At 25.5% G+C, this 23,805-nt stretch overlaps 1 protein-coding gene across 6 annotated transcripts in view; it reads right to left on the minus strand.

The window, feature by feature from the left end:
* The window catches only part of LOC132917331 (CREB-regulated transcription coactivator 1-like), a 31,260-nt gene that overhangs the window by 5,966 nt on the left and 1,489 nt on the right, over positions 1–23,805 (minus strand). For 2 of the 6 annotated variants that reach the window (XM_060978035.1, XM_060978032.1), the window contains exons 2-8: positions 4,037–4,328; positions 2,878–2,980; positions 2,657–2,816; positions 2,293–2,490; positions 1,404–1,457; positions 948–1,190; positions 779–886 (exon numbers count right to left, since the gene is read on the minus strand). In XM_060978035.1, the coding sequence (XP_060834018.1) occupies positions 779–886; positions 948–1,190; positions 1,404–1,457; positions 2,293–2,490; positions 2,657–2,816; positions 2,878–2,980; positions 4,037–4,328 (1,158 nt within the window). The remainder of the gene's footprint in view (positions 1–778; positions 887–947; positions 1,191–1,403; positions 1,458–2,292; positions 2,491–2,656; positions 2,817–2,877; positions 2,981–4,036; positions 4,329–23,805) is intronic. The other 4 variants (XM_060978033.1, XM_060978036.1, XM_060978034.1 and 1 more) reach the window with 4 other exon arrangements.

The following is a 23,805-nucleotide window of genomic DNA, read 5'->3' on the forward strand; positions in this document are numbered from 1 at the left end:
TTTGAAATTTTTCCAAAATTGAGCTTTAGATTTTTGTTGAAAGCTATAATAGTAAAAAATTAAAATATGCGACATGAAAATGCAGCAGACAAAACTAAAGTTGTAAACTGAGTACCATTGGACCACCACAGATAAAAAATAAATTAAAACATCTCTGTGAGAAATATAATGATGGCAGTATTCCATAGTCTTTAAACGCTATTCTTAATGTTAATAGAAAATGATTTACGTCATCGAATTATTTTATAAAAAAAATTAAAATTTTTTATTTATGAAAATTTTTTTCTAAATTTTTAGAAAATAGTTTAACTATTACACTAATATCTAATTTACATAATTTAATTATTTTACACTTTAACTTATATTTTATTTTATAGTCTTACTATAACCACAAATATTTGTGAAGCAAATTTTGGGATATTATTGCTATTAATTTAATTAATTTTACTTTTAGTAATACAGTGTATCTATGTTGAATTAATTTTTTAATTTAATACCTGTGCTAATTTTAGTAAAAAATAAAGTGTGTACAAACTTGGATACTTTGACCGATTACCATATATATATCATTAAAACCAAAATTTTGTTATCATTATATTACTCTGTTTTAAATAGAATAAGACATTCTAAAAGTTAAAGCTAAACTATAAAAACATAATAGTTGAGTTAAACTTGGAATATACACTCCTAAGACACAAAATAATTTAGTTAGGTTTAATACTTAAATATTAACTTTATATATTATTTACCTAAACTAAAAAAATAATAATACACATACTTGAATTGTAAGTCCTGGAGATGATTGTGGACTTGGCCTGTTGGATTGTTGATTTCTATATGATCCTAAAGTGTTTATATTGTTAAGTTGGGAATTTCCTATGTTTAACTGAAATTATAACAGAAATAGTATTATAATATATATTAATTGTATTGATATGATAACTTACATGCGAGGAATTTATTTCAGTTTGGCCATTAACAATACCACACGACTGGTGAGTTTGTTGTTGTGCTGGTGACAATGGAATATGCTGATACATAACTGTTTGTACAGGGTTCATTTTTATGCCATTGATTTGGCCAGTCACACAGTTCATATTTGAATTTTGACCTAATATTTGCATCTTTATATTATTATTGCAGTTCTCTCCAGAATTACCATTTCCTGGACTATTATCAACAGTAAATCCCTATAAGAAACAAGTTTATAAAATTAATCATACTAAACACATTTTTAAATGTGCATAATTTGTTCTGTCTATTATTGTGCAAATACAGGCAGTCATTTTAAGTTTGTAAGCAAAACAAATAATATAAACAAACATATATGATACACAAAAAAGGTACTAGGTACATATTGTATAAAAGAAAAAATTAAATTAATTAAATTGCGTGCAACTAACCTTACATGTGCGTTGTAACCTATGGTTCATAAAGTAAGGAACACTAAGGTGATTCTGCAATCATATCAAGGTACTTAAAATAAATAATCAAATATCTAAATAATACTTAATAGATAAAAGAAAAATTAGTTGCAAAGCAAAAACTTACGCTTATTATATTTTATATAACTGTCAGGATGTCAACACATTATTTGATTTTTTTCTCAGACTCATGCACAACATAGCAAATTTACATTTACTATAACTGACTTTGTGTTGTTAAATTTAAAATTGGGGTGAAATGATCTATTATCAAATATAAACTTAAGGTCATTATATGTCTTCTTAAATTGGATGTTAACAATATTTCAATAATAAAGAGAGATTGTAACATTTTACATATTTAGAGCTCGTATTAAAATTGAAATATTGTTGAAAGCCAACATTTTATAGGTAATGTCCTTAACTTTAAGTTTGATAATAGGTAAATTTACTTTAGTATTAAAACTAACATAAGATTAATTAAGTACAAATTGTTTATGTTCTGCGTTGGGTGAGAGAGAAAAAAAATAGTGTATTAACATCCGCTTCACTGAATGGTGCAAAATTGATAAAATGTAAAACCATGCATTAGAAAAAAAAATACTAGCAATAACCATTGGAAAAAAAATGATGAAGTTTAAGGAAACGATACATTTTTGTATATATGAACTATAAATAACTTATTTTCAAAAACAAAAAGAAATAAAACGAACGAATACTTTTTATAAATATTTGGTAAGGTTTAAATGCATTAATTGCGTATATTACATTTTGGCTACAAGAAATAACTAAAGCAATCAATCTACAAAACAGAAAATGAAAATGTCATAAAATCTATCCGGGATGAAATTTTCTGAAGAAAACTCACTGGTAACACAATGTCACAAGTGACCAAGGTAGTTTGATTAGGAGAATCAGGTGGTGGTGAACTTGTAAATGAAAACCGTGTAGGTGGTGTACGGCTGTTAATTGATACTGGGGATAGGACACTTGGACTCTGGCTCGGAGTACCTTGAGAGCCTTGAGAACCTTGTGGACTACAACCATCTGTTGTTAGTGGACTCTGCTGAAACAACCATCTAATCTAGTCACATACTATCAAGGATTTCGGTTTTCCTTAATTTATGTATTTAAAGATCTAAATTGTTAATTTTATATGGATGTAGTTAGTGTTAAATATGCTAAAAAGGAAATAAAAAGAACAAACAATAATAGTATAATATTGATCTTACGTTGCTATTATAAGGAGATGATAAGTTATATTGGTCATCCTGATCAAGAGGAGCATGGATTGGCTGAGAAAACTGAAAGTTAGTGAGGTCTGGTAATGAACCAGTATTGTTACCAATAGGTATTTGAACAACGCCTGGTTCTTGTTGAGTAGTAAAAACGCTGGAAAAATTCATAGTAAAAATGTGTTCTATTCCTAATAGAATAAAAAATAATGCCTTACTGAATTCCAGGAACTCTAGGTACGTCACAGCAAGACCTAGGTCTTTTATCCGGCGATGTTGATAAGTACCTTTTCTTATCATACTGTTGATTATCAATTAACGCTAAATAAAACAAAATTTAAAAGTATTAGTGAATTTATTATTAAGAGTAAAAAGTCAGTTTCGCGGTAAAATTGTCCATAATAGGTACTTTAATAACTTTCATAATTTTTAAAAAGTGAAAAAAATGAGTTTTTTTTTTGTTTATATTGTATATATTTCTAGTTTCTACGTTCACTAACGTTAATTTTTTATTTTTATACGAAAGTCGAATACATAAACACTTAATTTTATACTGAGAAAGTCAATAAATTTTATATTGACATAATTGTGAGTAATACTTGAAAGGTTAATTCTTATACGTAAGTATGTATATTACTCATCATTATAGAAAAGTAATGTGCTGTTTGATGCCCTATTCGATTTTTGTCCTCTCATTCAATCGAAAGTAAATTATACTGTGCATAATATGTATTTTAAGTCATTTTACAAGCTTAAAAGATTTCCTCTACCTGCTTACTACTTCATTATGAGATCTTATCTCTCAGAACATCACTTTTAAATGTACACACTTTGAAATATTAGCTATTAACTCCGGTGTTTCTTATGGCGGAATTTTATCCCGTATAATATACAAAATTTTTGTTTCTAATTAATAAATCACTTTTAATACATGAATAGTTAATTACGCTAATGACGAAACAATAAATTCCATTAACAATGATCCTCTCACTTTCTTAATAAATCTGCAAAATCATCTTGACTGTATGGAAAATTTGTTTACTAAGCGGAGTTTTAAATTTAACCAAAATCAATTGAGACTTGCCCCATATACTAATCAGTAATCACTAAAATGTACATTCTTTATATAGTATTTGAATTTCCACGGGAATGCATTCCCTATACTGACTATACTCTCTCAATGTTAAATATCTTGGTCTAAAAATTTAACAAAAAACAACTTAGGCTCACTATGTTTATTGTTATGCCATGCTAGTTACTTTTAGTGTATATTCGTACTGTATTAAACGATACCGATTATATACGTATTATATATCATTTATACGTAAAAATAAAAAATAATAAAAATAGTAAAAGCAACATAGTCCAAGTGCTTACTTCTGCGCTGAGATCCAGGACTGTGTAAATGAGCCAACGATTCAGTAGAACTGCTTTGCGACACACTCTGATGTAAAGCTGAATCTGAATGAGTACGCCTCCAGCTGGTATCAGGAGGAGGAGGTGATAAATAAGGACCGCTAGAGTAGGGTGACTTATCAGATGATCGTTTTTCTGATCGCATTGGACCTACTGAACCAACACTACGGCCACGCTCTCTGTAACCGACTGATCGACCTCGGATTTGTTGGTTTGGATTAACAACCACTTCTTCACAACCATTAGCCATCAACTGTAAATAATGTATTATAATTATAATTATAATAATTTATAAAATAGAATGTAAAGGAAGAAAAAAAGAAAGAAGTGTAGTAAATTATTTTTGGAACATTTTAGCTTTTTCGCGGTTAATATTAAGCAATATTGAGTATGGAATTAGCAATGTTACTTTATAGTATAACTTTACCCAGATTTCAGATTTAACATATTCATCATTTTTCGTAAGTGTGCATACATTAAGTATTTGGCCAGTGGGTCTATATTTAGAATTAATATGCAATTTGAACATAAAAATTATTGTTAACTAACAGAATTTACAAAGTAATAAGTAATAATGATCATGATTGAAGTTTAGCTTTCTATTAACATTTTAATCATTTGTTTTTGAGAATAGTTAAGTTAGATTACTTAGTGAAAATTTAAGTTTTATATTAGTTATTGTATTAAGTATCTTAATGTAAATGTATATTTCCATTAACTGACGTTCAATAATAAGTTTAATGACACTAGTCACTAATCGTACTTTATTATTTTTTATTTAATAATACGTTTAATTACTCTAAGTAAATTATATTATATTTAAGTACATTAAATTAATAACGTTTTAATGTTTTATCAATGGTTATTTATCTCATTTTCTGTGACAATTGACAAGGGTAAATAGTAATATAATATACAGGCGGGTACGTTTCATGTTTAAATTATATACTTGAAAATGGTATTCTGTGCGTGTAAACTACACATAGACTATAATGACAATAAAAACAACAACAAAAATAATAACTAAATTTATTATGCCTAATTAATAAATATCCAATTATGGTGAAAAAGCGTTAAACGCACTATTATTTTAATAAATACCTTAAAATATGTATATACTTATAAATTATAAGTTATAATAAAGATAATTTTGTCTAAATAAAAGCTCATCTGATTATAAATATTGCACTAAAAAAGTGCATATTCAAAATACGTAGCTTATAACATTATATGATATATCTATTGGTATTATACCAAATAGAATTAATCAGCACCGCGTTAAGTTATTTGGAGGCGAGGAGAAAACTTTAGCAAGCGCACTCCACCGCCCTATCAGAATGAATCGGATTATGAGGGATAAACCTCCAAATCAGAAAAAGTGGCTCTATAATCTATATAATATAATGTATTATGTATTATAGTAGTAGACAGTAGTGTAGTACTACAGTCAATAATATAAAAAAAAAATAATTATATAATTCTCCACCTCGAACTTTTTTCTACCTGTACCAAAACTCTTCTTATTTTCATTTATAAACTGCTATATTAAAATATGTTAGAATGGTACTTCATAAACGTCATTATTATTATAAATTAGGTAAATTAGGTAAATATTATCACTGATTTTGCCGCGGTATCTTAGGTAGTACAATAATTACACCAATCAACGTAATATTTACATTATTTTTGATATTTTATTTTGTTATTTGAATGGATTAGACGATTTAATAGAAATAATCTATTAACACAGTATTTCTAAAATAAATTATATTGGCCAAAATCAACGAGGAATAGTATTCCTATTTAATTATCTAAATATTTACGTTAGTTGTAAAAGCGATATATAGCCACACAGGTGTATCATTACTACACCATAACCTCTATTTTAGTGAGCAGTACGTATATGCAAATGTATAGGTATAGTAAAAATTAAAAAAATATGTAGCTTTCATTATAAATGAATAATAAATATTATAAAATTGTATAAAAATTGTTTATAATTTCGTAATTTCAGACACATCATATACCTAAGCTTGGTTAATAAATAGAAAAACGATGCTGGGTGATTTTTTTTTTTAAACAATTGCTAGCTGTTGCATTAGTCGCGGATCTAAAATCACAATGTTTTTATATAGTTTTTGAAGTAGTGACCAAGGAACTATTATGATATAAATTTATTATAACGATAAAAGCATTCTAATAACTAACTATGTACTTACTATAATTTAACGTCGAACAACGGGAATATAAATTTAAAGTTTGAATAGAAAAATAAATTGCGAAATCCGTAAATATGTTTTCTAATTAATATTTTATAAATTCATTTAAAATAAATCCAATTTAATTTTCACAATTGTTCTTTGTTATTACGCAACCGGTATTATGAGACTTTCAAAGGATTAAACTGTCAAATTTTAAATAATGAAATCAGTACGTTGCGTATACACTTGCAACCTGCAAATAAGGGTTAAGGGGTTACCCAGATTTATTTTGTTTTATTCCCAACAGATACTATATTAATCAAAGTAAATTTGTACACTCAAGTGGCTATCTATATCACGTTTTAAATACAAATTCGCAACAGTAATACAGATTTTATATATTTTTAGCGCTGATTAAATTTTAATAGAATTGACAAAACCAATTCCAACATAAATTGAAATGTTATTATAAGGCATATAAAGTACAACTTTCTAATTCATAGTCTTAAATATTTTCTGCTAGATTAAGTTCACATTAGAAAATATTAAACTTGAGTTTTGGAATTTTATACAGTTTTATCATGAATAATAGGTTTATAAATGTATCTATTATGATTGAATATAGCATATACTATTATAACTTACATGCCATATAGGTTATAATCCATATACTTTTATTAGTTTTATTATATAATTGTATAATTCGCTATTTTAAAGTAGTAAAAACTTGTGGTTAATTAAAATTATTATAGTGTTAAACGTATTTTCGTACTAAAAAAAAAATGAAAACGAAAATATATTCATCAATTGCTTGTTATCGACAATGATGTATAAAAAAATCTTTGTTAAAAAAATAAAAAGCAGTTACGAAATCACTTATAATTAATTTTATTTTGAGTATTTTGACGTTTTTGGAGAGACAATAATATTTTTTAGAAAAAATCGTAAGATAATAGGTTGATAAAAATCTTTTATTTTCAGATGAAAACGAAGAAATCATTCCATGTATGTGAAATTAACCCCTCCACTTTATCCTAACTACATCAAAGTTGTACAACGTAATTTATAAGTAATCGTAAGTTGGTTGTCCGGTAAAATGTAGACAAAGTAGGGGGATGGGCTCACTTCACACACACATCTTCACTTCTGCCACATACCAAACAATTTCTGTGGGTATCGATGCATACTAATATAATATTATATACATAATAAGACGATATTTTATTTTCACGTGACGAACGATATGAGTTGGTTGTGGATGGTATTCGAGGAGCATTGATTCCAACAATAGTGGCGTGATATAGGTATAGACTATATTATTATAAATAACTTGATATCATTTTATAATAATAATAATAATATAATATATTTGTTTACAAAGTTTATTCCATTATTAACATAAGGTAACCGAGTTTTATAGTTTAACACGCATCTAAATTATTATTATAATATACGTACATTAAAATATATTAATTAATAAATTATGTTATGTCGATCGCCGATAATTATTTAATATTTTTTTTTCGTGATATTTATTTTAGGTATCACGAATCCGTCGGCGGCGCGTAAAATCGGTGGCGGTGGTGGAGTAGGCGGGTTTCGCGTGCGTCGCGTCCCTTGCGATATTGATTGTGGTGTAGGCAAGCAAAGTTGCGTTCTATGCGGACGCGTGATCACAAGTAGGTCATCCACCGCCGCCGTCGCGATTACCGAACAGACCTGTGTGATGCGTGCGTGCGTGCGTGCGCGCGCGTGTCGCCACAGCCGCTCGCACAGCCGACGGGTGCGCGCGCGCGAATGCTGTCCGTCTCAGTCTCCGCAGAAAATGCACCGACGGCGGCACTCCGGAAGTAGGGCACCGCGGGCCACGTGCCAACGCGCGGAAACGGTGCCGGTTAGAGGAAGGACGAAAAACAAACTAGCGGGGGAAAAAAAATAAAACCTACTAGGCCTGTTCCCTTCGTATTCGCGATTTCTTTCGGGATAAATACGTTTGGCGAGATAACACCGCGTAGCCATTATTTCGAACGCATATTTTTTTTTAATAAATTGTATAGTACGCATTGCGTAACAACTAAAAACAATGATTGGTAGGAAATGTATTACGCGTAAACATGAACGACGACGCGGACGTACGTACGAGCGATACTATTAGAATATATTGTTGTGTACGCGACTATGACGTTGTGTTTATTGTTGTTGTTGTTGCAAAAAGAATAAGCGTTACACCTACCCTGTTATACAAGACGCGCGTGCCCCGGACGGAATTCGCGCTCGTCGTTCACAAATAATGAACGTTTTCCCCGCCGGATTGATATACTATTATAACACAATATTATTAATTGCGACTTATTTTAATATTATTGATTATATTTTTACTGTTACGTTATTGTTATTATTTGTGAAATATAGTCCATTATATTATTATTGTGTGCGTACGACGATCGATAGCGTCGTAGTCGGTTTATTTCACAGAATCGTATTTTTTGTTAACTCATGTACCGCTATTGCTGCATCGTCATGTGTCTAGTCTTTAGTCGTACACTGCAATACGGATACTATCTGTACTGAAATCCGTTTATTTTGGGTTTTCGGATGTTGAATAATATATAATAAAATTACAGATTTGATTATTGGGGCTTTCATTGTAGGTTAGATAACCGTAATGACTATAAATGTTTTACACTATTTTTCATTGCGTTTAAGCATTTGTAGGAAATAAATAATTAAATAATAGCTTTAAGTACCTTTTAACTGTTATTCATTAATTCAAATAATACAGCACATTAATGAATTGGCGTATTTTGATGTTATTATTATATTCATTTATAAAAACTTCATTCATGTCACTATTTCGAAAACGACACAGCTTCAATACAATATTATGAATTATGATTAATTTTTTTTTTTTAATTAAAAATTGAACCTCTAAATAGGTAAAAACTGTAAATAATCATTGATTTATATTATATTGTTATCATTTTTTAAATTCATTAGTTTAGTGTCTACCTCTACACTATGAAATTGCACAATTCATATTTTAATATGTATTTGTATTTATAATTATTAGGTATTTTAATACAATAATAACATTTTTACCATTGTTTTATTATAATTTCCATAAATACTAAAATATTAAAAACTTGTTTGATAATGTTCATTTTTAACAATTAGGTACTCGAATTTGTTGATATAATTCTTGTATATTAATATTTGCGTAACGTAATATAAATACTTAAGAATTTGATTATATTACGATGACTGCATAATGTATAATATAAATACAAATTTTTCGTCTCGAGTAGCTACCTAATAAAACAGTAGCTTGTTTATTATTTCAATTTAATTTTATAGTTTTATCATTGAGTACGTGGCAAAAGCGATAATGGTAGCTATAGTGTGTCGCATGGCACTATATATTATTTAAACCATGCACCTACCTACTCAAATATTTCATTACAAAAAGTTGACACAAAGATCTAAATCTCCTATAAATACATTGTTGGCCGAAAAATAGTTTTATAATAGATAGTGTTATACAGTAGGTTATTGATTAGTATGCTGCAGAGTGAACTGCCGATGTCCGCCGGATGGGACGTATATACACAGTTACTGCAGCAAATTGCAAAATGTAATAAAAATGCTTGCAGCGGCCAATGGACACATGTTCGCAACAAGTATAATACACGTCATTTAATAATAATTGATGAATAGCGTTTAAACATAATCAATTGCATTCTATGGTAATTTGTATAATTAATTTACAAAGGTTTAGGCAATATAATTATCAATTATACTTGTTTGATAACATATTAAGTATATTAAAATAATAAACTAAAATACTACATTATACATAAAAAACTCGTATATGTTCCAATAAAAACAATGAAGGCAAACATCACGTAAATAATAAAAATAAGGTAGTTTTGTGTTATTAAAAATAGTAAATATCATTACATTGCGAAACAAAATTACTCGAATTTTATCATATATGTTATATATATTGACGGCAGGTACTTAATTATAAACACCAAAATAGTAATTATAAAATGCAATGATTATTATATATATGCATATTGAAATTTAACTACAGAAAAGAATCGGGCGTTTAGGTATTTATTAAAATGTAAAAGTACATGGAAATGAAAAAGGTATAACAGGTGCGAAAGAAAAGTATTCAGAGTCCCGGTTGTATGGTTGCAAGGCGAAGTTGTCAATGGCACGAAAGCCCAACTTAAAACATGAATGTAGGCCATGACGCAGGCTCAACAAAGTGATCCCGGCCGGTCCAGAAACGCGAAATATTGAATAGGCCTCCGTGAACCCACTACATGAATGAAATTGGAACATTTTATCAACGAAATTATTTCACGATGCATCAATGGGCAAAATTGGATACCACAGTTCAAAACTAATTTGTTTATTGGTTATTAAATATTATAGTTGTTTTCAAATTTCAATTCAACATAATTTTAGTTTCATACAATAAAAATTATTGGTGACAATTGTTTTGGTGTATTTATTTGATTACAATTAAAATATAAAAACAATTGATAACTTTAGAAAAGTATTTTCAAATAGTTGTATAAAATATTATATTTTATTTTCAAAGCTACGAATAGTTTGATTTAAGTTTAAACATGACATAATTAGGTTGAATACGCATAATATCGCTAATATCACTACCGGTTAACTAGTAATTACACAAATACTATTTAATAATTAGATTATTAAAAATAAAAAAATATACATAACTATAAATTCTAAAAAAGTAAGAGTTGGTAATTTTTACTATCGATAGTTATAGAAATAACGTTGATAATTGATGATTTATAATAGTCTTATAATATATACATGTTATATTCATATACCCGAGACAAACGCGTTTACAAGAGATACATTTTTCGAGTATAGTGAGATTAGTGACTGGTTGTTTATACATTAACGGATATTTAATAAATCACTAGCTGGCGTTCCCAAAAATATCAATTGGAGAGGAGAATTTACATGTAATATGTATTATAAATATTAAATACTGATTGTAGCTTAGTGTAATCGAACACACGAGGTTAATATATTATATTATTAGGCATATCCATATTTCATATACTATAATCAGTAACAAAATGAAATATTGACATATTGAAATATAAAAGTTTTGGTAGCTCTCATACAGTTGAAAAGAAGGGTCGAGGGTGTTAGCAAAACCGTCCCATATAGTTTTCAGGGTCAGGGGCAAATTAATGTGGGGGCCCCTTCAATCATGATAATACGATAATATACAATAAAATAATCACCGAGATTTGCAAAATGTTAGTAAATACGATCGACCAAGGTTATTCAAATGCATGATATTGGTGTTATAATGTTACTTTTAGTCTTCAGTATTAAAATAATAACATTGGTAACAATATTAGCTGTGCTATACTAAACAATGAATAATTAGTAATCACGAAAATATTAAACATTCAACGAGGTAATTAACTAATAACTATGTATAAACAGTAATAGTCACTGCTCAATTCTGCTATACCACATCGGTACTTGAGATAAAAAATGTCTACGTAGAATTTTGGATAATTTTATCATAATTTTTTCGCACTTCGACATCGCGACAATAATAAATGACAATTATATTCAATAATTTATAATGGTCAAAAACGTAGTCTATATAATATAATAACTAAAATGACAAAATAAAACTGTATTATTGATATTTCATTAAGAAAACCATTTTATCAATGATAGGGTTTAATATGTCATGTTGAGTAATACTTATGTTTATCCAACTATCTAATTTGAATTTAAAAAAAAAAGTATGATCCCTAGAAAATTTCCTAAAAAGGGGCACAGGGATAATTATCTAATTAATTACTTAAATAAAACGGTGGCCCCGACTGAACGGAATGTTAGCTGTAAGGATGGGTTGACGAACTTATTAGTGTTTTATGGGATACCTACATGTAAAAGGATGGTGTTTTTGAAAATATAATCTGGGCGCCACTTTTATTATGTATAACAAAATAGGAAAATATTATTAATCCCACAATTGATAATATATATATTATGTATACATTTGTAATAAGATAAACCACGTTGTATTTGAATTATAAATACCACAATACTATGATAAGTTTTTTTCAACTGTCTAAACTCTGTAACTGGCTTAACTTTAAATATGAGTATAAACCTACTTATCTAGTAATATTATCACTGTAAAATATCGTTGTATAAAAATGATTTTAAATATTGTCTTTAAAATAGTTTTAATTCAAATGTAAAATTTATCATTAGAAAATACGACGATAAATATATTTTAATTGGTGAATTTTGATTATTATAATTTATTGTGCAGTAAGAAAATCTGCCCAAAAAGTTCCGGTATGAAAACTATTATATTTAAAAACAATAATTAATTACAATCAGTCTAGATAAGATGTAATAAAAAATATACGTGCTACCCACGTTTTACTGACTATTTTAAATAAAACGCAAAGATTATCTTATCAGTTATCACAGTTAGTTTCATATTCTACGTGATTAAAAATGTTTTTCGTTCAACGTTTTCGACATACCCGAAATTAATAAACAACAAGAAGTATCCACAACGTATTTTATTATGCGTGAAACTTAGTACCTACCGATGAAACATTGTAACAAGACTTATGGAATTCTTTCAAGGATGAGACCTTATTATTTAATCATTTTAAAATTATCTATTTGTTTCGTAACTATATACATGGTGATGACTAAAGATGTCATGAAGCATTTTCTAAGCCCATTTCTTACATTATATAGTATACAAAAAATATTAACATTGTATCTTTATTAAATAAAAATAATCAACTTTTTTTAAAAATATTTTCGACCTTTATTTAATTTACATATTAGCTCTCAAATTACTATACTAAACAAATATATCTTAATATATATATTTTTTTACAATATTTACCGTGAAATAAAGATAAGTATCATAAAGTAATAAGTTAATTATTTTCTTAAATAATATTTGTTTATAATTTATAATTACTTACATTAAGAATTGAAAATTCCATAAAAGTTATATTTTCCAGATTTTTCTAAGGTTAATAATTTAATTATTAATGCAGTCTTATTTAGTTATTATAGCATATAGGTATTATAAAATATGTAATAGAAAATATTTTTATTATTTTATTGATAAATTACACATTTTATGTGGCAATTCTAGTTTCTAAACTTATTTAATACATATTTTATGTGTACTATAATGTTAGGTTAATAAATAATAATAATTGAAATAGAACTAGCCACAGGCCACTATAGGTCGGCAACATAAGTACTGCGAATCCAGATAAGTAATAACTAATAAAGTTAAGTAAGTGTTTAATGATTATTTTAATAAATAATAAACAAAATATTATCTGCAAAATAAATTTTAAATAAATTATTAAAACAACGAGAATTACTTCCTTTATGGGCGGGCCACTCAAGATAAGATATTATTGAAATTGTGGTTTTAAAATATTGAAAAAACTATACATAGGTATATACTATAGAGTGTCTTTTGAAGAAATAATTTAAGGAGATTTTTTCACTAAAGATTTGAAAAAAAGTCAATAATTTCATTGAATACTAATCTCCCTAAAATATAGATAAGAAAGGGATTTTGTGAGAGGAATTGTTAAAACTAGATAATTTAATTCCTAAAACTTTATTATTAAGCAATAATACTATTCAAATATTTGTGTCTATTGAAATTTTGCAATTTACAATAGGATCGAATAGAGTAACTGAGGCGCTAAGCCTTCTAAAAAGTTGTTTGACGTAACGCAAAAATATAAACCATAAGAAATGTTTTTAGGATTTCATAAAAATAACCTCCTACCAAAAAAAAAAATAATTTTTAAAATTATTATGATTTGAAAAATTTTTTAAAAAAAACACCCCTTATCTGTGGGGAATTTTTTGATGTATAATTAAAAAAAATGTTTTTATATATTGGATTGTTTTCTATGCGAAAATATTTGTTTTCAAGGACGTAAAATTATAACCATACTATTTCCGTGTATCGTATAGAAGTAGGTTTTTAAAAAAGAAAAAAGTTATAGAAGAATAGATAATATAATATATTGTATCTCACACATCTAAAATTATTACCCTTATATTTACAACCCTGTAGGATCTCATCGACATTAATAATGGTAAAAAAATCATGTAGACATTTCATTTTTCTTATACAGTACCTAACATAATATATTAGCACAACAATTTTATAAAATAAAAACGCACGTATCAAACATATAATTATAGTTCGAAAAATATTTTGTCCTAATTACAACTATTAATTAGGTATAGGTGTAATATATTAAGTTTGATGATGTAATTTTTATTAAACGAATAACGAAAATACGATTTATATTTTAGATTTAATGATATTTGATTTCATGTAATTTTAAAATATTGTGTACCTTTAAAAGTGTTACATTTTATTATTACTTTGGTTATTGTAATGATAACGGTTGCAAGCCCGATTTAAATTTATCTGTGATTAATTACGATTTAAAACTATAAGAATGTTAAATTTTACTAGTTATTCTTGAATCTTGAGTAACTTTGTTTTTAAATGCATTGACAATCATTAAGTATATGATGCCAATATCATAACAAAATATGAAGAATGACCTTCATGTTAAAGGAAAAATCGAATATTATACAAAAATAATAAAATTATGTGTTTAAAATCTCAATTATATTAAAGATACGAAAAAGAATAGTTACGATTAGATGATTTTTTTATCTAGGAAAAAAGAAGAATTTTAAAGTACCTAAGAATAATTATATTTCATCGAAATATACAGATATAATTGTATTGTTGCATCTTGCATACCATTTACTAATCATATTGATACTGAACTAGGTAAATTAAATTATTTCTGTATTTATACATACATTAAGAACCATTTCAAAAACAAAGAAAAAATAGTAATTTTTAGTTAATTGTATTGTTTAATATTAGTGAATTACGACCAATACAACCGGTTCGTAGAGAAAATCTCTCGATTGTGGCAAAATTAATATAATAATGTACAGTCTTGTTAATGTGTAATAGCACCTAGCTGAACACCTATGATTTTCGTTTTTCACCTTGGATTAGGGCCTTGAAAATTAATGATATCCGGTTATTCAGGACTAGGTATAAGATAATCATACACCGTTGTACAGTGAATAGATGAAGTTTAGTACTTCTTCAGAAGTATCTTTAACGTAATAAGATAGATGTTAAATGTTAATATATTATAAGTCTAAAATTGTAGAATTATTTATAAAAATATATTCTTTCACATACAACAACTTGTAATGTAGTTGCTTAGCTAAATTAACTATACTTGTAATATTATATGCGTGCTTATTAGCTACTTTACAATAGATTTATTTTAGTTTACAGCTAGGTTACTTATTGACATAATAAAGCAATTATTATAGAATAATGATAAGTAACAACTTAAGTGTTTATTGATGTAAAACATGGTTATTAGTTATTACCCATTAATAGTTTTCATATTTTTATCCCTTTTATTGTCATTTATATATTAAATATTATATTAATATTTATTTTTTGACAATTTATTTATTTATTAATATATATATATATATATATGTTTTAAACGTTTTTTTTATCTCAAGTGAAATTATTACCATTTTTTAAAATTTATATTAGATATAATATGAAACAATCAACCAACAGAATTGTTATCATAAAATCAATCTTAAATTAAAAATAACATGCTAAGAATCCATTTTATTGAAATTCTTTACTCATAACATAATTACTAACATATTATTTAGGATTAAAATTATTATTTAAGATTTTGAATTATTATACATTTGTTATACATTTATAATAGACATGGGTCACTACATAACATTTGTAGTACTACATGTTATTTTATAGAAAAAATGCGTGTATTTTAAACGTGCATGTAGGCACAAACATCGGAAAATATTTTGATTAGTAAAAAAATTTATTCTTGCATTCTTTGCTTTTTTTGAAATTTACTAAAAGTAGGACATATTAAAAACATATATAAATTAGTATAAAAAATTCATTGAAATTATTTCACGTGAAAATATTTTCTTATGTTATTTGATATTGTATTCTAGAATAAACCCTGTGAAATTCTAGAATTTAAGAGTTGTACATATACAACAATTGTCTATGGTTAGCTATTGATTTTATAATATTGTGTTTTTTTTCTAGTTCTGAAAATATTGAAGCGACAAAATAGTTGTATGCAGGATTTTCCGTAATAAATTATTATAAAATTTGAAAAAAATTGAATACAGATTATACTCTGAATATTTAATTTTTAACATCGTTTTAAATAATCAAGCTTTATTATAAATCTTTTTTTCTAACTATATAGATGGTTATCGCATTAACATCTCAATTAAGTAATATATCACATCACTATCCTGTGCCGTGGTGAGCGGAAAGAGACAAGTTTCTATAACAGTAATCATTTATTCTAGACCCCGCTGCAGAAACTGAGTATTTCCCTCGCTATTTATGACTAGGTATATAAGGGTATACATAACTAAATGCACTATTTATAAATTAATAATTTATGTATATTATAATTGATATATTTTTTATAGTCGGGTAAATTTACTACATAATACCTACATGTTTACTTTTTTTTATACACTATGCACAACATTTGGGCACCCTTCTACATAATATTTGGTATCTTAACTCGATTTATAGTTAAATCCATAACATACACTAAGTTGAATCTACAATTTTATAATTGTAGTAAAATTAAAAACTAAACGTTTTTTAAGTTTATACTTAGTAGGAACATTGGCAATTTTAGCACAAAGTTAGGTTCATCTATAGCGTCACTTAAAATTTATGGACCACAATAAACTATTTATTTTTGAATAGTTATGACTTATGATTGATTTATGTATTTTTTTTTTAAATATTAAATAATATCTTAATATCTATATAATTTTTGGATGAAAAATTTATAATATTGAAAAATTCAAAATTTTTCAAAATAATGCCATTTATAACTACGAAGGTAGATGGTAGTACATTAGTAAAATTTTGAATTTTTAACTTCGTAGTCTAAATTCATCCGGAAAAACACAGTACCTTTAATTATTAATGGTTTTTAGAACATTTTAATAAACGTCAATCAAAATTATTTTAACATGAAAATCAAATTTATAATTGGATAGAACTGTAGATTATTTGATTAAAAATATTAATTCGAAATTGATGAAAAAAATATTTATTGGTACATCAAGTAATATGTATATATGACGTCATTGTCCCACCAATAGTGTCGAGGTTGCAGAAGGTATTTATGTACCTATAGGTATTAGTTAAAACAGATCAATTGTAACACTATTATGTATATTTATTCAAGTGCAATAATGTGTATAAAATGCATTAGTTATAGATTTTTGTGAATAAGGATAAAAGTAAAATATTTTTTTTCTTTTTGAAAACATTATTACTATATTTCAATACTTATACAATAACTTATCTACTGTCTTCATGACTTAAGCCATAGGTACACTTGAAAACTAGTTAAAACAAACAGTACCAAAATTAATTTAATAAAAAATGTATAATAAAACACATAGCGTTAACAAAAACAAAACGGAATTTAAATATTATCAATTGTGATGAAATTGTTTGATCTTTGACCGTATTCAGAAGGAATCGGCCAAATACATACATCGGGGACTAAACATACGAGTATAAATAGTATAATAGGTACGCAAGTTAAATAAAATACTCGATAAGCATTATTTAACATTAATATATTGCTCCAATAATTGAATAGAACATTAGGAGTTTTGATGCCTACAATACTAAGGCTGAAGTAGTGAATACAAATAATAACTAAATATTTAAAAAGTTTTTTTTTACCTAAAATTGTATCAGCTTGTTAAAAATTTTAGTAAAAAAAATTATCTTTACATTTTTAATAAATAGACTTATTAAGACTATAACGAGAAGACTTATTTTAATGTATAATCAAGTACTTTTTATTTTAGTTATTAAATAAGGATTATTCTCGCGCTCTGTATAATATACCTACTGCACATTCAACACGTTTATGTGTACCTATTAGTTTATTATCATTGATCAGCTTGATCCAAAACGTCATTCAATAATCTTGTTGAATAACATATACGCACATTACGAAAAAAATTACCTGCTAAATACTCACAGAAGCAATAACTAAAAAACAAATGTTTTTATTAGCTCATTAACTAGCATTTTGCTAACGATAATAATAACAATGTTTTTTATTTATTATCATGTTCTGTAAAAGGAACTATAGAAATCGTATAAAATAATTTCTCTATAGCACGTACAATTTACTAATGTATTAGCCTTGAGAAAACACGAAAATCGTTTAGAATTAACTGAACCCGATTCATTTGTCATAGAATTATATTCTGTTAGAACGTAGGTACCTATTATATTTAACAATTACTGCATATATTGCATATAATATATAAATTCACTTATTTAAATACAGCTAAAATACAAAAATAATTGTATTGACACTACAATTAATATATGATAAAAGTGGTGAATATAATATCACTATATTATGCAGGATTTTTTTAATTGAAGCCGGGTTTACTTTACACCGTGTCCTCTGTCTATATTTTGTAGGTAAACTAAATTCGGTAATACGTTACCTAAAAAAATACAAATTTTATTCATTTCTACACGGCACGGAAATAGAAACCTGACTTATGAGAAGCTAAACAAATCATGATATTAATGGAGTCATTTTAAGACACTAAGATAAATATACTGATTTTACAATGATGTGCTTTTTGTATAAAATGCTCTTTGGAAAAATAAAAAATTACAATATTCATCTAGAAAGGTAGAAAATAGGATATAGTTGGAACTTTGAAGACAAACAATTATAAGTATTTTTTTAAATTATCGGGAAAACCGAAGAAACAGAAAATTTGTTGTTTGGTTGTATTTTAAAAATGAATAACCATAGACTTGATAAACTTACAAAATATTCATATTAGCATTCCTATGATACCGATAATCTACAAAAAAATTTTAGCTCTATTTTTGTGTAATTAATACATAGTTGAAATTGTAGACTTTTTTTGATTTATGTATGACATTTTTGTGAGTGAGTAAAAAGATTTACAGGAACAATTTTCTTTTTTATAAGCGTTTAAAGTTCAAATTTTGACCAAATTAGATATTTGAGCGTATAATAACAATTTATTTAAAAATTTTTTTTTTATTATTTGTTGTCAAAATAGAAACTTTATACTAGTTTTTCATATGCAATGATTTATCATTGAAATTTAATTTAATACATCCGTTACACTGACCTACTCAATGACATGTTATACTCAACATCTGCTATACAAAAAAGTCCCATCCCTGGTATTTTATTAGATGTATTGATTGTATATTTAAAAAAAAAAATCATGGAGTATAACATTTACACATAATTTGTATGAACCAATCAAATATAATTATAATTAATTATTAATTTTGGAAAATTTTGCATCAAGTTGTAAATACCATGAAAAAAAAAAAAACAACAATGTTTAATAAATTTTTGCTATATAAGACAAATCGGTCAAATGTTAATTTTTAATACAGAATTTTATAAGTAGATAAACTTCAATGTTCAATTTTATACCGGACATTGGTTTTTAAAATAACAAATTTTATAAATTAATATGTATTACCTAATCTAAATTATTATAGGTACTCGTATTTTTGATTCAAATGTTGTGTTTGTTATTTATTAGTATAATGATTGAAACACATTACCGGCATCAATACACAAATAAAACATAAATTTATATTTTATAGATAGTATAATGTATATTTTTCAAGAATATAATAAACCTTATTGGTAATTTATAAAATTAGTGTTAACTCAGCATTTATTATTAGTTGGTTTTATTTTTGTATTATAGGTATTATGCAAAAATATAATATGAACAAGACTTATCAAGTTGGTATACTGCATATTTATAATTTTTTTTATAAAAATATAGTTAAAACACCAATTGTCTAAAAAATTTTATAATTTATAACAGTTTCACAAACTATGATATGTAGCTAGTTGAATAATAATACCTATCTATGCTAAAACTAATGTAATAGGTACTTAGGTTATTTGCCTATAAAAATAAAAAACAATAATAATTGTGAATTAAAATAAAATGTTAAAAACACGAGTCTTGGTTTTATTTATAGCACTAAAAAATTTAAATCAATGATTATAATTATCTCATTCGACTATAAATTATAACGTGGTTAGACTTGCATATACGAGTAGATTATGGATAGTTTTTATTAGTAAATTCTTTAATTCTAAGTTTGTGTCATTTATCACAGACTAATATTAGACTATCTAAATAAATTTGCAGATACACCATAAAAATTATTAGTAATGAGTTCCTGACCCATAGAATTATTCAAAAAATTATTTTAAGAGACGCTTTTTTTTTATTTATAATTATACAAACATTTTTGAAATTATAGTATTTTCTAAATTAAATACAATAAATTAGTCATCATTTACTATTACTGTATACTGTTTTGCAGTAAATTTTACAGTTTTTTGTTATATCTATTTCAAAAAGTAATTTTCTTGTAAGGCTTGTATACACTAAATATATAAAAAACAAAAATATTAACAAATTTGTTATGCAATAACAATACGCCAATATCATGTATAGCTTTTTTTAATGTAACGTTTAAGTTTTTAAATTAATATTTCAAAGTAATTTTACAGAATCGTTGATTATAATATTAAATAGGTAGGTATGTAAGTTAATGTATGTAACAGATTCCTAACTATATAATTATTTTATTCAAACAGCAGTTATTTATTTTTATTTTACATTTGTACTGTTTTAATGTTTACCTTGACAGTCAATACACTGGCAACTTTACTGTGTTACATTCATTTGACATGCAAAATTTTATGACATAGCAGGTAAGTAACTACTTCAGTTTTTAAATAACAGAAGTATATAATACTTTTATTAGATAAATATAATTCCTAAAAATTAATTTAAAATTCTTAAATGAAATAATACATGACAAATATTTACTACAATTCTTCAACCAGTATCAAACAGGTATCTTCAAGGTAGACTAAATATATAAATAAATAATAATGCAAATCAACTATAATATTTCAATAAATATTTATATATATACTTTTTAAACTTTTATAATCAAATAGTATTTAATATTGTTTAATACCCAATTGAAATTTTTCAATTATCCCAATTCTTATTAAATATATTTATTTTCGTTTTAAAGTATAAATTAACAGTTTTAATATTACATAATTTAAATAGGAAGATACCTACATATTAATAATTTTTGGTATTGAATTAAGTACATACTTTTTTATTTATTACAAATGAAATGATTCAAAGTTTAAATTGAAGGAGTTGAATAGTGTCATCTAAAAATAGATAACAAAAATTTATTCCTCACTATTCATTTAGTATAAATTATAAATTTCTAAAGTTATAAACTTTATTATTATACATTAATTTGCAAACAGATTATAATAAAAATTATGCATACAATCTTGGGACAATTTTAAATGGAAAATGAAAGTAGATACTGTATTCATAAATAAAGATAAAAAAAAAATTAATAATTTGTCATTGAAGGCTTATAATTAATTATCGATATTCATATAAACCAGGTACACATTGAAATTAATTAGCCAATATACATGTTTGCTACTTATTTTTGTTACCTACACAAATACATAAGATATATACTGCTATATTAATATATTTAGACATTGCTATGTCCAAAAATGATCTAGCTTAAACAATGATAAAAGTAAACCATTTTTGTTGTCATATAAAATTATATTTTCCACAGGACACCAACCTAAATCTTTAAATTTTATGAATAATGCATGTTTTTCATAGTTAAGCAATGCACATTAAATTCTAAGCCATAGACAGAAAAGTAACGTACATCATTTTGTCTTCAAAAATGCCAAATACTGTTTATATTTTTATGATTTGTAGGATTATTTATTGTTGTATCTACTCATTACAAATCAGTTTCATACGAAATCGAACAACAATTAAACAGCGATTAAATGACAAAAACTTAGTCCACCGACCACTTAAAACTACAAAGCTACCACACACGTGCAAAACTGTTACCAACTTTAATTAGAGGCACTAACAAAACAAACCCTATGTTAATATTTATAATAATATACTATTATGTATAAAAAATATTTTTATTATATTCTATATTGTGTTGAATTTAAGTAAAGCAAATTTAACTTTAAGCAAAAACATTATACCTAGTATAAAATATAAACATAAGAAGAGGTATTCTAATATTTTATATACCTAATACTTTTGATTCAAATTGTTTAGGTATTTTTAAATACATAATATAAGTAGGTATACAAGGTGTAACCTCGGGTGTAACAGATAGAACTAACTGACTTTTGGAATAAATTTTGATCTAATTAATATTTTCAACTTTTTTTTATTTATTATTAAGAGATCCTAGCGGTATATATAACGATATGAATAATTTAATTTTTTTTGTTTATTTTTTAGTACTGAAAATAAAAAAAATAAAATTTGATTTAAAATTTTTGGATAAATTCAAAGCAGCCAATTTGTGAATCTGACTATAGCAGTTTTGAAGGTAAAAAGATTTATCTAAGTTAAGTAGTTTATTTTTTGGAATTTTTTTTAAAAATATGATTTTTAAGAATTTACTGACTTGAGTATATTTCTTAAATTATTTACTCATCATATAATATTAACAATTTTTGTCATACTTTAAGCAGCACTTTTTTTTTTTTTTATAGATACTGATGATTTTCTTGAAGAGTTAGTTACTTCCTAACAGAAACTTAGTAATTTAAATAAGTAAATAATAAATGTTTTCCTTGAACTTTTAATTTGACATTCGCAAGACATTAGGTATGTCCATACTGTGACTATGACACACCTTTACTTTTTACTTTTCATCACATTATAAATTTGTCAATATTTATTTTTTAATATACCTATCTGTAAATAAGTATACTTAAATATTAAATAAATGATATTTAAAAAAATTTTTATTTTCATAGTATTAATAAACCTATAATGAGTGTATATAGACAGAAGATATTTCTAATTCTTATTTCATATTGATTTTTAAGAAAAAATCCACTTAAATAAGTTGAAAATAATTTTTCATTAAACATAATTTGTACATAATACTAATTATTTAAATAATAAAATGAATAACCATTTAAAACAGGAATGAACAAGTTATAATAACTTAAAATAAATGACAGATAAAAATTATTTACAGGTTTGTTTACAAACTTACAAACCTACATTACATAATATTTATTCATATTATAGATTACATAATTATAGCTTTAATGGTAGAACAATTTATTGTCAACTTGTTAAGAGACAAGGAATATAGAATCAAGTGTAGTTTATATATTACCTAATATT

This window comes from Rhopalosiphum padi, chromosome 1 (genome assembly GCF_020882245.1).
Source record: "Rhopalosiphum padi isolate XX-2018 chromosome 1, ASM2088224v1, whole genome shotgun sequence".
In the NCBI taxonomy this organism is placed as follows: domain Eukaryota; kingdom Metazoa; phylum Arthropoda; class Insecta; order Hemiptera; family Aphididae; genus Rhopalosiphum; species Rhopalosiphum padi.